General features: G+C 47.3%; 1 protein-coding gene across 25 annotated transcripts in view; it reads right to left on the bottom strand.

Moving 5' to 3' along the window:
- Positions 1-8,941, bottom strand: part of Dcaf1 (DDB1 and CUL4 associated factor 1) — a 76,413-nt gene extending 67,472 nt beyond the window's left edge. For 15 of the 25 annotated variants that reach the window (XR_013052507.1, XR_013052505.1, XR_013052502.1 and 12 more), the window contains exon 1: positions 8,820-8,941. Coding sequence is in view for 7 of the 25 variants with exons in the window: in XM_076575475.1 (XP_076431590.1) it covers positions 8,820-8,841 (22 nt within the window). In the remaining 18 variants the exon portion in view is untranslated. Of the gene's footprint in view, positions 1-1,058; positions 1,227-8,819 lie in introns of those variants that run through there. The other 10 variants (XR_013052513.1, XR_013052511.1, XR_013052514.1 and 7 more) reach the window with 3 other exon arrangements.
- Between the last annotated feature and the right edge of the window lie 5,285 nt (positions 8,942-14,226).

Genomic DNA, 14,226 nt, shown 5'->3' with positions numbered 1-14,226 from the left:
CTCACGCTCCACATTAACAAAGGGCTTGCAACAGGAAGATAGTGCTATAACAAATTAATAATTAAAACATGCATTCAAGTTAAAAGGCTTCGCTGCAAAGAGTTATGGAACACAAGAACGCCAGGCATTAATGGCGCACGCCCTTAATCCCAGCACTCGGGAGGCAGAGGCAGGCGGATCTCTTGAGTTTGAGGCCAGCCTGATCTACAGAGCGAGTTCCAGGAGGAAAAAAAAAAAAAGGCAACACGAGGCAGACAAAACGAGTCGTAGGCACTTACGCAAAAGTCACTTACTACTACACACACTCTAAGAGTTAATTCCTCAACAAATGGAAAGACTAGAGAGCTATCGCCGCAGTAAGAGGAAAGAGACCGACACCTTCCAGAAGCAGGAGAGAGTGCGGCAAACGCCCCTGAACGCCCAACAGCAAACAACTAAAAGCCCTCGGAAGAAGCTCTCGAAAAGCCCGGCGGCAGGCCACCGTGGGTCAGCCCCGGCACCCGCACACCCCTCTCCCCGGCCACGCCGCCCAGCACTGGACACGGAGGAGGGGTTCCCGGGGAGCTCCTCCCCCTAGCCCGGTCCCGGAGCCGGGCGCTGGGAGGCGGCACGAGGCCGAAGGAGGGGAAAGCCCGCCCAGGTGACTGGGGCCGGAGGCGGAGACACAGTCCGCCGAGGGGTCGGTCGTGCGGCCGGGAAGAGGGCGCCCCGCGCCTCGGGAGGACCAGAGGGATTGAACGAGCACCTCCTTCAGGTAGAGGCGCGCACGGCCCTGCCCCCCCACTCCGGGCGGAAGAGTTACTCTAAGGAAGCTTCTCGAGGAGACCGAAGGAACCACCTGGAGGCCCCGCCCCCGAGCCCGGGCTCAGAAACAGGAAAGTCCTGTCAGGCCCCGGGCCCAGCCTCCCGGGGGGTCCCGCCCGCCCCCTCGCCGCCGGCGGCCGAAGCAGGTGCCGCCCCTCCCCCAGCGAGGCGCCCACTCTCCCGCCCAGCCGGCCGCGCGCTCGGTCTCCTCGTGCCCCGCCCGGAGAGCCGGCGCCTTCCTTCCCCCCGCTTACCTTCGCGGGCGGCTCGGCCGCTTCTCCCCCGACCCCTCCAGCAGCCACAGTTCACACACACCGCCTCTGGTCCCGCACTCACTCTCCCTCACTCACACACACAGCGCGACCACGGCTCCTGAGCGGCCCACATATTATGCGTCACTCGCATGCTACGTACTGTGCGCGCGCGCGCGCGCGGAAACTTGGCGCGAGGCTGGCGAGCAGGGAGGCGGGGTGGGGCGGGGGGAGAACGTCGGCGCCAGCGGAGGGACATCTAAGCGCTCCTGGGAAATGAAGTTCCGCGTTTTAAGGGCGGGGAAAGTGGGGGCTGGAGATACCAGTAAGCACCTCCCCAGCGCATTGGCTTCTGGGATCCGTAGTTTTCTGTAGTAAACGTGCATTCCTGTGTATTTATTGGCTACTTCCAAAATCGGGAGCGAAAAGTGAAGGAAGGAATCGATCTTTCTGAAGCAGGACTGGCTACAGCTGCCTGATAACTTGGTCAGTACTTAATTCTACCCTGTGACATCGGACGAGCTCAGTAGTACTACGATTGACACATAAGCCCTAGAAAATGCCAGAGTCAAAGAATGCATTTCGCACAAATGTATCAGAAATTACTCATTAAGAAGTAACTCACTAGTTTTCCTTTGGCTTTCTGTTCAAAACAAATTCGGCAAGAATCAAAAAAGCATCGTATTATAAGTGAGGCAGATAATTTTTTTTAAGCCTTTCAGCGAAGACTGGACTGACCACAGAGGTCATCTAATTCGATTTCTTAATTTTAGAACTGAAGAAAGTGTAACCCGGAGTAAATGACTTGCCTAATATCACCAGGCAAAGTGAAGAAGCATCAGGAGGATCTATCTGACTTTGTCCCACAGATCCTATGTGAGAGCATGGAAGATAAACTCCACAATTGAGCAGAATCTTGACAAGACCTACCCCGACGTCAGACCGGATACTCTTGGAATTATTATCATTATTGCTCTTGGAATTCTCAGTGTGTTCTGTGCGGTTTCCATAGAGTTCCCACTGTCAATACTTTCACATGGAGATTATAAAAACTGTGGGCCTATTGTTATGAACAGATTCTATGGCTGTTAAGCCAATATCCACCGGGCAGTGGTGGTACATGTGAGTTCAAGGCCAGCCTGGCCCACAGAGCAGGTTCCAGGACAGCCAGAGCTACATAATAAAGAGACCCTGTCTTCAATAACAAAAGCAAAAAAAAGATACGGATTTGGAGGCTGGAGAGATGGCTCAGCAATTAAGAGCACCTGCCTCCTCTTCCAGAGGACCAGGATTGGATTGAAAGCACATGGCAGCTCACAGTTCCAGAGGATGAGATACCCTCTTCTGGCGTCTACGCATCATGCATACTTGTGGTGCACCCCCCCCCAACGTACATGCAAACAAAACACTCATACACATAAATCTTTACGTTTCTTTTTTTTTCCCCTTTGGATTTTTTTTTTTTTAATCTTTCAAGACAGGTTCTCACTATTCAGCTGTGGTTGAAATTGTACCTCCTTATGTAGACCAGCTGGGATTAAAGGCAACCAGCTCTGACTTCAAAGTCAGAGATCCACTTCTGCCTTCCAAGTGCTGGGATTAAAGGCTTGTGCCACTATTCCCAGCTACGACATAGACTTCATCATACTTCCAATACCACTTCAGGCAGCTTTCCTGCCATATACCCGCCTGGGCTGTGAACCCAAAATGTAGCGGGATGGATCCTCTAGGTATCCTCCCTAATTCCTTGGATACCTTGCCTCTGCCTGTGGTCAGCTCTACAAGAGCCCTTGGGGGGAACCCCAAGTCCCGTTTATCAAAGCAGGAGTCACTGCCTCACTCTGTCACCAGAGGGCACTACTCCACTTAGGAACCCAGTGGGGGTGGGGAGCTGGGTTGGTGGTGGCTCTAAGGGGTGTCAAGGAGAGGTCTGGGACATTTGGAGAAGCAGAGGAAGTACAGGGCCTGTCTAGGAGCAACTCCCCCAAGAATCTCCACCCTAAGCAGGTGATGGCAGTACATGCTTACAATCCCAGTAATTTGTGTGGAGAGATAGGGATCAGAAGTTCAAAATCATCCTTGGCTACCTAGCATGTTTAAGGCAAACCTAAACATGAGGTCTTGCCTGCAAGAAAATACCAAAACATCTGTCTACCTGTACTCCTGCAGCCCTCCTTCCCCACTGTGAACACCGTGTAAACTCAGTCACACGCCTGCAGACAGTCCAGACTCTCCTGGGAGGAGCAATGGAGCGGCACCCAGGCTTCCCTAGCTGCACATCCCTAGTGTGATCATTGCAGAGTTCACAGGAGGGGCGTTACCTACATTGCTAGATGCAAAAGCATGTATGTGTATGAGGCACTAGTCTTTACAGCCAATACTTTCACAGCTAAGCACATATAAACATAAAACCAGATAATCCAGGCCTGCACACCTAGCTTGGTTCTGGTACATTTATTCTGAATCCCTGAAAAGCATTGTTCTAATTTGTCTGTTTATTTTGCCTCTTTGGTAGAATATCTGTGAGCTTTGTCCTACCCTGCTCTACACATTTCTCCCTACCTTGTGGTACAACTAAGAAAGAAACCCCCAGCCTGGTGGTGGTGGTGCAAACCTTTAATCCTAGCACTCAGGAGGCAAAGGCAGGCACATCTCTGTAAGTTTGAGGCCAGCCTGGTCTACAGAGCAAGTTCTAGAGAAACCCTATCTCAAAAAACAAAAAACAAAAAAAAAAAGATGACCCCCAGCTGAAAGAGGGAGGAATCATAGAGATCCCCAAAATCAGAAAGGACAAGAGGAGCCCCAGCTCTGTCCCCAGCATCAAGGATTACAGTCTTAGACACAATCTACCTCTCCCTGTCCCAAGCATACTCATTATTTATAGGAAAATCCACAGTAGCAAGTCCTCTGGGTCTCAAGCTCCAGCTCCTTCTATAATTACTTTTCTCCAAGTGCCTCCTCTCTAGGTTCACCCAACCCAGGTGTTTCTCCCCTGGTGCCACCCAATACCCCCTGATTTCTTCCAGAACTCACTTGGGCTAGAAAATGAGCATCCCCTTATGCTCTCCTGTTAACTGGACGACACTAAACTCCCAGTGTCACAGAAGTTACTGAAAAAATTAGTGCTATCAGGCTCTGGGAATTCCCTACCTATGCAAAAAGGAAAACTCAGTCATTCACTGACCTGCCCAGAAAGCTCCAACAGTTCTCCAGAAAATAAGAGGAGGAACACTACCCTATTCACCCAAAATGTATGCAGAGGCCACTCCTGCCTGATTATATCCATGTACAACACTTCATTTTACAGAGAAATAAACTGAGAATCTACAGATAATAGTTTAATCCTCTACCTTATCTGATGAGTTCAGAACAAGGAAGTGACCTCCATCTCTACCCAGCTCCCACCTCCCTGGGCCTCAGACATAGAGAAAAGCCCTACAAAATTATTGAGGACAATAATAATAGCAAATGATTCGAAATTCAAATTGAGCTGACGATCCACTATTTTATCTGGCAGCCCTGTGTCAGAACCACTACCCAAACACAGACTTCCCAGGTCTCCCATTTCTGCTTTTTCTAAAAAATGGTGAGAAACAAGTTAGAGCTAGCATGGTAGCACTGGCCAACAATCTGAGCACTGAGGTTCAGGCAAGAGGATCAAGACTTCAAAGAAGAGGTGAAATGGTCCAGTGGGCAAAGGCTCTTGATTAGCCTGATGGCCGAATACAATTCCTGGGACCCACATGGAAGGAGATGAGCCAAAGCTGTCCTATCCCCTATAAAATGTAATTCAATATTTAAAGAGTCAAAGACAAGCTTTGGTTAGGCTGGAGAAATGGCTCAGAGGTTAAGAGCACTTGTTGCTCTTGCAGAGGACCCAGGTTCAATTCCCAGTACCCACATGGTGGTTCACAATCATCCATAACTCCAGTTCTGGGGTAACCAGAACCCTCTTCTGACTTCCCTGGGCATCAGACACACACATGTGGCACACATAACATGCAAGCAAAGACTCATACATGCTGTGGAATAATCCTTTTGTACACTGTGAATATATGTTGCTCTCATTGTTAATAAAAAGCTGATTGGCCGATACCTAGACAGGATTTTCAGGACAGAGAGAATGCTGGGAGAAAAGTCAGAGTCAGAGGAGACACAGAGCAAGCAGGATGGGAAGTACATACATGAGGTAAATGAGCCTCAGAGTAGCACATGGATTAATAGATATGGGTTAATTTAAAATGTAAGAGTTAGCTAGTAACAAGCCAGAGCTAACGGTCAAGTATTTTTAATAAGTCTTTGAGTGGGTTATTTGGGAGTAGTTGCTGGGGCACAGAGAAACTCTGCCTACACATACACATGAAATAAAATAAATAAATCTTTAAAAAAAAATACTGGGAAAAAACAGGCAAGCATTGGCTCTATGGTAAGACTCTATCTCAAAAAAAAGAAAGAAAGAAAGAAAAGAAAAACAATAGGGGCCTGGAGAGATGACTCAGAGATTAAGAGCATTGGCTGCTCTTTTAGAGGTCCTGAGTTCAATTCCCAGCAACCACATGGTGGCTCACAACCATCTATGATAGGATCTGATGCCCTCTTCTGGCATGCAGGTATACATGTAGAGCACTCATACATAAAATATAAATATATTTAAATAATAATAAATAAATAAAAACAATGGTTTTCCAATCAATATTATTAAAGATAAGACAGGTTTAGTGGTGCTGTCTTTAATCCCAGAACTCAGGAGGCAGAGGCAGGCTAATCTCTGTGCTTTTAGGGCAGCCTGGTCTACAGAGTGAGTTCCAGGACAAACAGAGAAACTCTGTCTCAAATAACAAAACAAAACAAGACAAGAAAATTTGGATCAAAAGTTCAAAGTCATCCTGGACTGCTGTGGAACAATCCTTTTCTATACCACAGATATGTATTGCTTTCATGGATTAATAAAAAGCTGACAGGCAGCCGGGCATTGGTGGTGCATACCTTTAATCCCAGCACTCGGGAGGCAGAGCCAGGCGGATCTCTGAGTTAGAAGCCAGCTTGGACTACCAAGTGAGCTCCAGGAAAAGCGCAAAGCCACACAGAGAAACCCTGTCTTGAAAAACAAAACAAAACAAAAAAAGCTGACAGGCTGGTTGATGGATAGGAAGTTATATGGGCAAGCAAAACTGAGAATGATTGGAAGGAGGGCAGAGTCAGGAGTCGTCAGCCAGAGGGAGATTGAGTTGGACAGACAAAATGGGATAGAGGTAAAGGCCACAGGCCTCAGGGCAATACATGGAATAATAGAAATGGGTTAAGTTGTAAGAGCTAGTTAGTAATAAGCCTGAGCTATTGGCCAAGCATTTATAATTCATATTCAGCCTCTGAACCTGTTATTTGAGACCAGGTGGCCAGGACAGGAAGCGTCTGATTACAGTGAACTACATAGAGACATTTCAGACCAGCAGCCTGGGTAGACTATATAGCAAGAATCAGTCACAAAACAGATTATACAAACCAAGGAGTCTGGGCTCCCTTATCTAAAACTTGATTGATAACCAGGCTCAAACCCTGTCTGTGACTCCTTCTGTGTCACTGATGGTTAGGGATAAGGAAACAGCTTATTTTATTCTAGTAGAATTTGAAGAAGTAGATGGGTCCATGGTTCAGTTCAGCTTTGGAGGCAAACAGACCAGGCCTAATACTGCATGTGCTGACTAGTTTTATGTCAGCCTGACACAACTAGTCATTTGGAAAGAGGGACTCTCAGTTGAAAAAATGACTATAATAAAATTGGCCAAGGCCAGGCAGTGGTGGCCCACACTTTTAATCCCAGCACTCGGGAGGCAGAGCCACGTGGGTCTCTGTGAGTTCGAGGCCAACCTGCTCTACAGAGCGAGATCCAAGACAGCACCAAAGCTACACAGAGAACACTCGAAAACACACACACACACACACACACACACACACACACAAAAAAAAAAAAATTGTCCAGTAGACAAATCTGTAGTGCATTTTCTTAATTATTGATTGATCCTGGAGGGCCTAACCCATTGTGGGTGGTGCTACCCCTGGGCTGGCGGTCCTGGCTTCTATAACCAAGTCGTGGGAGAGCAAGCCAGTAAACAGTGTTTCTCCATGGCCTCTGCTAGTGTTCTTGTTTCCAGGTTCCTACCCGATTTCTTACCCTGGCATCCCTCGGTGCTAGACCTATAAGCTGTAAAGTGAAATAAACCCTTTCCTCCCTGTTACTTTTTCTCTCAATAGAAAAGCTAAAACACTGTTGCGCCTTTGTACCAGCTCTGGGGCTTTAGGCTACTTCATTTTCTTGAGTTTTGATGATGACAGCGGAGTGCAGGCTTTCCACATAAGAAAAATGAGCTTTACATCAGAATAATCCTAGAGCATATTTTCAGCTGCCCTGAAAAAAAATAGTAGAATACTTTCTTTTGAAGAAAAAGAGGAGTTTGAAACAGGATTTCACATAACCACCCAGACTGGGCTCGAACTTGTTCTAGAGAGATAGCCAAGGATGACCTTGAACTCCTGATCCTCTTGCCTCTATCCCCAGAGTTCTGGGACTACGGGACCACACCTAGCAAGGTAGAATAGCCACTTCTCGATCTGTTTCTCCATTCTCTGTCCTAGCAGAGAACTTTCTCACTATTGAAAGCCATACCTCTAATCAAAGTTGAAAGATAGTAAAGGACGAGGAGTCTCTTGGATGTGAAAACGAGACATGTTCACTCTTTCCACAAACAAACCCGTTCATACTGACTTCCTGTTGAGCTGCTGTCTATGTTTCAAATCCTTGCTCAAAGCACATTTACCTCCTTCCCTGGGATTTGCTGGCAGAACAGTAATGTTATAATCAGTAGAGGCCAGAGAGGATGGCCAGAGATGATATACCATGTACTGTTCTTCACAGTGCATTGCCCCACACAAGGCAGGAACTTAGTCCTGAAGGGGGCCGAATGTCCTCCAGGTCCTCCCCCAGCCCCATTCCATCTCATTTGATTCCCCCTGCCCAGTGAATTTAACACTTGACTGCTGGAGTTTTGCCCATCCAAGAGGCCATGCTCCAGCAGGCTTGGAAGACGGGGTGCAGGTTTTTGGTTTTTTGTTTGTTTTGTTTTTGTTTTTTTGTTCTTTTTTGCCTTAACCAATCAGTTTTTGGCCATATATACATTGGCACAAACTCAGCTTGTGGCAGATATGTCATCACCGCTCACCTATATATAAAACCTATAAAGTCTCCCTGCTTCAGTTTGGGGGTGTGATTTGTCTGGCCTGGATCTCTGGGACCAGAGAACCCGTCAAGGAGTTGCTCTGCTCAAATATACCTCTTGTTATACTTTTTCAATTCAGCTTGATCTGGCTTACTGTGTCAGCAGAAAAACTTATCACTGACGGGGCGGGGGGAGGGGGGCAGAAAAACCTATTAGTTTATAGCTATAAGAGTTCTACAGAATGCAGAGACTCTGGTCTGACTCATTGGGAAATGTTCTAGGGAGTGATTGGGCAGAGCCTATGGAAAATTCACACCATCAATTCTTTCATTTCAAAAGAACAGCCATGTCTAATGAGACGATCCTGGTCTGACCTGATCTCCCCCTTCCTCCCCTGCCCAGTTCAGACACCACTAGCGTCACCCTATCTCTCCACAAGTCTGGATGTTGAACCTGGGCCAAATACAGCCTGGAGTACCCACTTGGGCCTGGAAGCCAAAGCCATCGAGGAGAGACATTGCTAGGTGCAGAGGTTATCCTGGGCTCTTACCGAAGGGACAGCTCTTCTTCATTCCCTAATAGGTGGGGATGTAGCTCTGTGAAAAGTCACATGATGTTCCTGAAGGGAGCCCCTTCTGCCCAACTCCTGATCACTGGGTTCAGACTTGTCACAAGAGATTTTTGTGAAGTCACAAAGCTGACTCCCTCTACACAGGACCAAGGACCAGGACAACCAGGGACTAATTGAATATGACTTAATAAAAGGGAGGAGTTCAGAAAACAGCCTTTGGACCAAAGAGAGGAATGTGGAACCTCAAAGAACTCACTGGACCAGCCTCAGTTTGAAGTGGGTGAGGGGATCTGTCAGAGACCTGGGGTTGAGAACAGTTTCTCAGGCTTCATCACTACTGATGGGAGCTTGGAATTTTGGTCCTTAGCTGTGTGCTTGACTCTTGAGACTCCTTTGGGGGACCTTCCCTAAATTGAATGCATATAAGAATCCTGATTGCGCCGGGCGGTGGTGGCGCACGCCTGTAATCCCAGCACTGGGGAGGCAGAGGCAGGTGGATCTCTGTGAGTTCGAGGCCAGCCTGGTCTACAGAGCTAGTCCAGGACAGGCTCCAAAGCTACAGAGAAACCCTGTCTGGGGCTGGAGTGTTGTGAGAATTGTTTGCACGGCAACCCCACTGTGCCAATAAAGCCACCTTGACTCAAGAACTTAGTCAGCAGTTGGCTGACTGGGATTAGCCATAGAGTTGTTGGGAGACTGGGGAAATTGGAGAGAGGAACAGGAAAAGAGAAGGGACTGGGAGGAGATTTTCTGGGACTTTTGGATGGGAAAAACATGGAGAATAGGGTCAGGCGATCGCTCCAGCACTGTTCCTTGAATTTATCAGGTTTTTAATCTCAATTTCTGACTCCTGAGATTTAATACTAGAACAATTTAGGTAAACGCCATACTGGAGTGTAGCTCAGTGTTAGATCATTGGACCAGGATGTCAATGTGTTCTATCCCCAGCATCAATGAAGGAAAAGAATAAGACGAGACTGGGGCGGTGGTGGCGCACACCTTTAATCCCAGCACTTGGGAGGCAGAGGCAGGCAGATCTCCATAAGTTCGAGACCAGCCTGGGCTACAAAGGGAGTTCCAGGAAAGGCTCCAAAGCTACACAGAGAAACCCTGTCTCAAAAAACCAAAACAACAACAACAACAAAACAAAGAAGAGGAGACTGTACCTGACCCCTTCCAAAATGAGAGGGGAACACAGAAGACTGAGGACCACAGCAGAGGAGCTAGGGCTCCTCTTCCTCTCTGGGTCTGCAGGCGTGGACTAGGAGTCATTCACTTTTCTAAGAGTAGGTTCACATTGTGTGCCTCTGGTTGGTTGGATCCTCCGGCTTGCCCCTGCAAAGTCTGGGAAACCCCTTCCCCCCCCCTCTCTCTTTCTCTCTCTCTCCAAACCTTGCCCACTCAGAGAGTCTCTGAACAAAGGAAGGCACCAAAAATCCCAGTTCCATGTTCTTGGCAACTATTGAAATGCCCCCCCCCATGCCAGCCACACAAGTGCCTGCCTAACAAATCAGCTTTTGACCATACTTGGACACAAACCCAACTTGTGGTGGAGACGTCATTACCCCTCATCTACAATCTATTAAATCTCCCTGCCTTAGCTCAAGTGCGTGACTTCTTTGGCTTCCTTCTCTGAGACCAGTGATCCTGTCCAGGAGTTGCTTTGCTCCATATACCTGCTGTTATACTTTTTCAACTCAGCTTGATCTGGCTCACTGTGTAGGCAGAGAAAATTATCAGAGGCAGAAAACCTATTAGTCTCCTCTGTGACCAAGGAATCCTCTTGGCCATTTTATCACTGCCTTTAAGCCATGCCTTCATGGAGGGCTTCTGGATCTGGCCTCAAGGAATAGAATACTATGACCCTAGGAAGTTCCCTCATCTATTTTCCATAATTATATTTTTGCTTCATCTATGACCTTTAAATTGTATTGATACTACTATTGCACAAAAAATTTTTTCCAGTAAAATTTTGTGCATAAGTAGATAAAAAGAGATATGTTGTGATTTGAGAGACATGACAGGGCAGAGTACTTCCAATTCTGAGAAATCCCTAGGGTTACTAGGAACTCAGTCTGAAAAATATGTACCATGTACCTTCCAGGACCTTCCAGGCTTGTCCTCTTGCATCTGTGACAACAAAGCATGTCTTTTATGAAGGATGGGAACAAGACAAAAAAGTGCCACCACATTCAAAGGCCACCTCTGTCCTGCTCAGAATATCTCCTTCACTGCTACTCTTAGTATCTGGTTTCAGATCAGTTCATTTCCAGCTGGCACATATTGTCAAGCCACCTTCACCTGTCTTTTCACTCCCAGCTTTACCTCCTATGGGTTCTGAAATCAGCATCTGATTTATTGTGGCCCAAAGCTCACAATAGTTAGGATAAAACCCAGGACCCTACACGTGTTAGGCAAACTGGGCTGTATCTGCAGCCTCATATGGTAGGCACAAGTCATGAGGATAAGCTACCCCTCTGTCCAGCAGACAAAGGATAGCAGTCAGTCTTTTTCTAGATACCTGACTCTGCACTGTGATCCCTGTAGACACTTGAATTGTCATTGTTGTGCCCCACCACACACACACACACACACACACACACACACACACACACACACACACTCTACTGGAGATGAACCCAGGGCCTTACATGGCAGACAGACGCTTAACCAACTGAGCTATACCCTCAGCAGTCCTTGTCCTTATTTAGATGTAGGGAATATACTTGATTTCAAAGGGTGTCTTAAGAGGCCTGCATTAAGAACAAATCCTATTCATTTTCATTACCCCTAGTTGCAAATCAGAAGGGAGGCAGTCAGGGTGGGCTGCCTACTCCACAAGTTAGGCAGGTCTAGACTCCAGAAGCTTTTGTTCCAAAGAATAAATGGGAAGCCAATAGCCTTAGTTCATTCTAAGGAGAGCAACAAGTCAGGAGAGCAGAGCCCTAGTGGAATGGACCTTATGACAGGAATAGAGAGCTGCATGGTAGCTGAGGGCAAATACTAGTTTGCCCTTTTGGCTGCAAAGGTAGGAGAGAAAGAAGCACAGAAATTCCCCGGGGCCAGACAAGGACCAGAATAGGACTGTGTGGTTGTTTGAATGAGAATGGCCCCATAGGCTCATATATTTGAATATTGGGTCCCCAGTGGGTGGAACTGTTTGGGATGGATTAGAAGGTGTGGTCTTATTGGAGGGAGGTGTGTCACTGCAGGTGGGAAGTTTCAAATCCCCACATCATTTTTCAGTTAGTCTCTCTCTCTGCCTCATACTTGTAGAAGATTGCTGCTTACTGGTTGCTATCAATGGCTTGCACAACTTGCTTTATTACACAACCCAAGGCCTCCTGCCCGGGGATGGTACTTCCCAAAGCTCCTCCCTTGAATCAATTATTAATCAAGAAAATAACCCACAGATATGCCCACAGGCAAATCAAATAGATGCATGCCTATAATCCAGACATGAAGAAATCAGGAGTTCAAGACCAGCCTAGGCTACATATAGTCTGAGGGTAGCTTGGACTACATAATACACTACTTCACAAAACAACAAAATAAAATGTTCATAACATGGTCAAAACTCATACTGAGTATAATAGGAAGAGTGAACTTCAATTTTAGATAATAGTACTGCTTTATGTAACTTCATCAATTTTTAAAGAAAAAAATTGAGATAAGGTCTCATGTATCCAAGCTGAGTTCAAACATATTATGCGACCTGAATGAGAAAAGGAAATCAAAGGGGAAAGGCCATGGCTGATCCTGGGTATGGTGGAGGAGAATGCTTATTGTAGATAAAAAGGACAGCATATCAGAGGCCGAGACATCTGGGAGAGTCCAGAGTGGACATGACGCTGGGCCATGTGAGGAGACGGGGAGGGGAAGGAAGATGTAAGAGAGGGACAGGTGCAGCAGCCAAGGAGGGCAAAAGGTCACAAAGGACGGGCAACAAAAATGGCTGTATTGTAGAGAAGAGCCTCTGGGGGCAGGGTATGTTCCCCAGATCCTGTAACAGGTAGGGACTAAGGGATGCTGCCATTTGTCCCTGGGTTTGAGACTTAGCATAACAAGGAAGCCCTTGAACTTGATCCTCCTACTTCTGACGCCCTAGTGCTGGGATTATAGGAGACACCAGCATGTCTGGTTGTGCGGTCCAGGGGTTCAGTCCCAGGATTTGGTAGTTTAGCAGGCACTTCACCAACTGAGCTACATTCCTGTTTCATCAATTTTAATAATTGTATCATGATGGAGAACTTAGTCGTATTTTTCTAGAATTGAGAATTTGATCCACAGCATGGTCCAAAAAATTCACAGAAGGCAAGTAAAATAGCTCAGCAGGTCAAGGTACCTAATAGGTTTTCTGCCCCTCCCCCATAATAAGTTTCCCCATTGGCTCAGTAAGCCACATCAAGCAGAACTGAAAAAGTATAACAGATATATTGAACAAAGCAACTCCCGAAAGTTCTCTGGTCCCAGAGATCAGGGCTGGAGAAGCTGCACACCCAAGCCAGGGAAGGAAAGTTTTATAGACTGCATGTGAGGGGTGATGATGTGTCTGCCACAAGCTGAGTTTGTGCCCAAGTATAATCAAAAGCGGAGCACTTGGGTGGGGACTTGGGCGGCTGACAACTTCAGGGGAGGAAGTTGCAGCTGCCGCCAAGAGTGCAGAAGGGGGCTTCAGATGCCTTCCCTTTGTTTAGAGACTCTCTGGGTAGGTGGGGTTTGGGGGGATGGAGGAATGGAGGGAGGGAGGGAGGGAGGGAGGGAGGGAGGGAGGGAGGGAGGGAGGGAGGGAGAGAGGGAGGGAGGGAGGGAGGGAGGGAGGAGGAGGACATCCTGGATCATACAGGGGCAAGCCAGAGGATTCGCCCGAACAGTACCTTTGGCTAAGCCCAGTGACCTGAATTTGATCCCTGGCACCCAAATGTTTGAAGGACAGAAACAATTCCCACAATTGGTGCTCTTTTTTCCTTTCTTTGTTTGTTTGGGGGGGGTGTTTGTTTTTTGGACAGGTTTTCTCTGTGTAACAGCTCTCTCACTTTGTAGACCGTGCTGGTCTCAAACTCAGAGAACTGCCTGCCTCTGCCTCCAGAGGACTGGGATCAAAGACGTGCACCATCACCACTGCCCAGCCTATAATCTGTCCTCTTGTCTTCACAAGTTTGCTGTGGCACATGTTAATCCCATCTATTGAGAATTAAGATCACTACCAAAGTTTAAGGCCAAATTTGAAGCAAGCTTTAATGAAATACTGGCCAGGTGGATGGACTCTGGCCAGGTCCATACCCAGGTTCCCAGGAAATGGCCCCTAGTCACAGTTTGCAGCAGCTTAAGAAGGAAAACCCTTGGGGGCTGGAGAGATGGCTCAGTGGTTAAGAGCACTGGCTGC

This window comes from Peromyscus maniculatus, chromosome 7, assembly GCF_049852395.1.
Source record: "Peromyscus maniculatus bairdii isolate BWxNUB_F1_BW_parent chromosome 7, HU_Pman_BW_mat_3.1, whole genome shotgun sequence".
In the NCBI taxonomy this organism is placed as follows: domain Eukaryota; kingdom Metazoa; phylum Chordata; class Mammalia; order Rodentia; family Cricetidae; genus Peromyscus; species Peromyscus maniculatus.
This window is presented reverse-complemented; position numbering and strand designations above follow the sequence as displayed.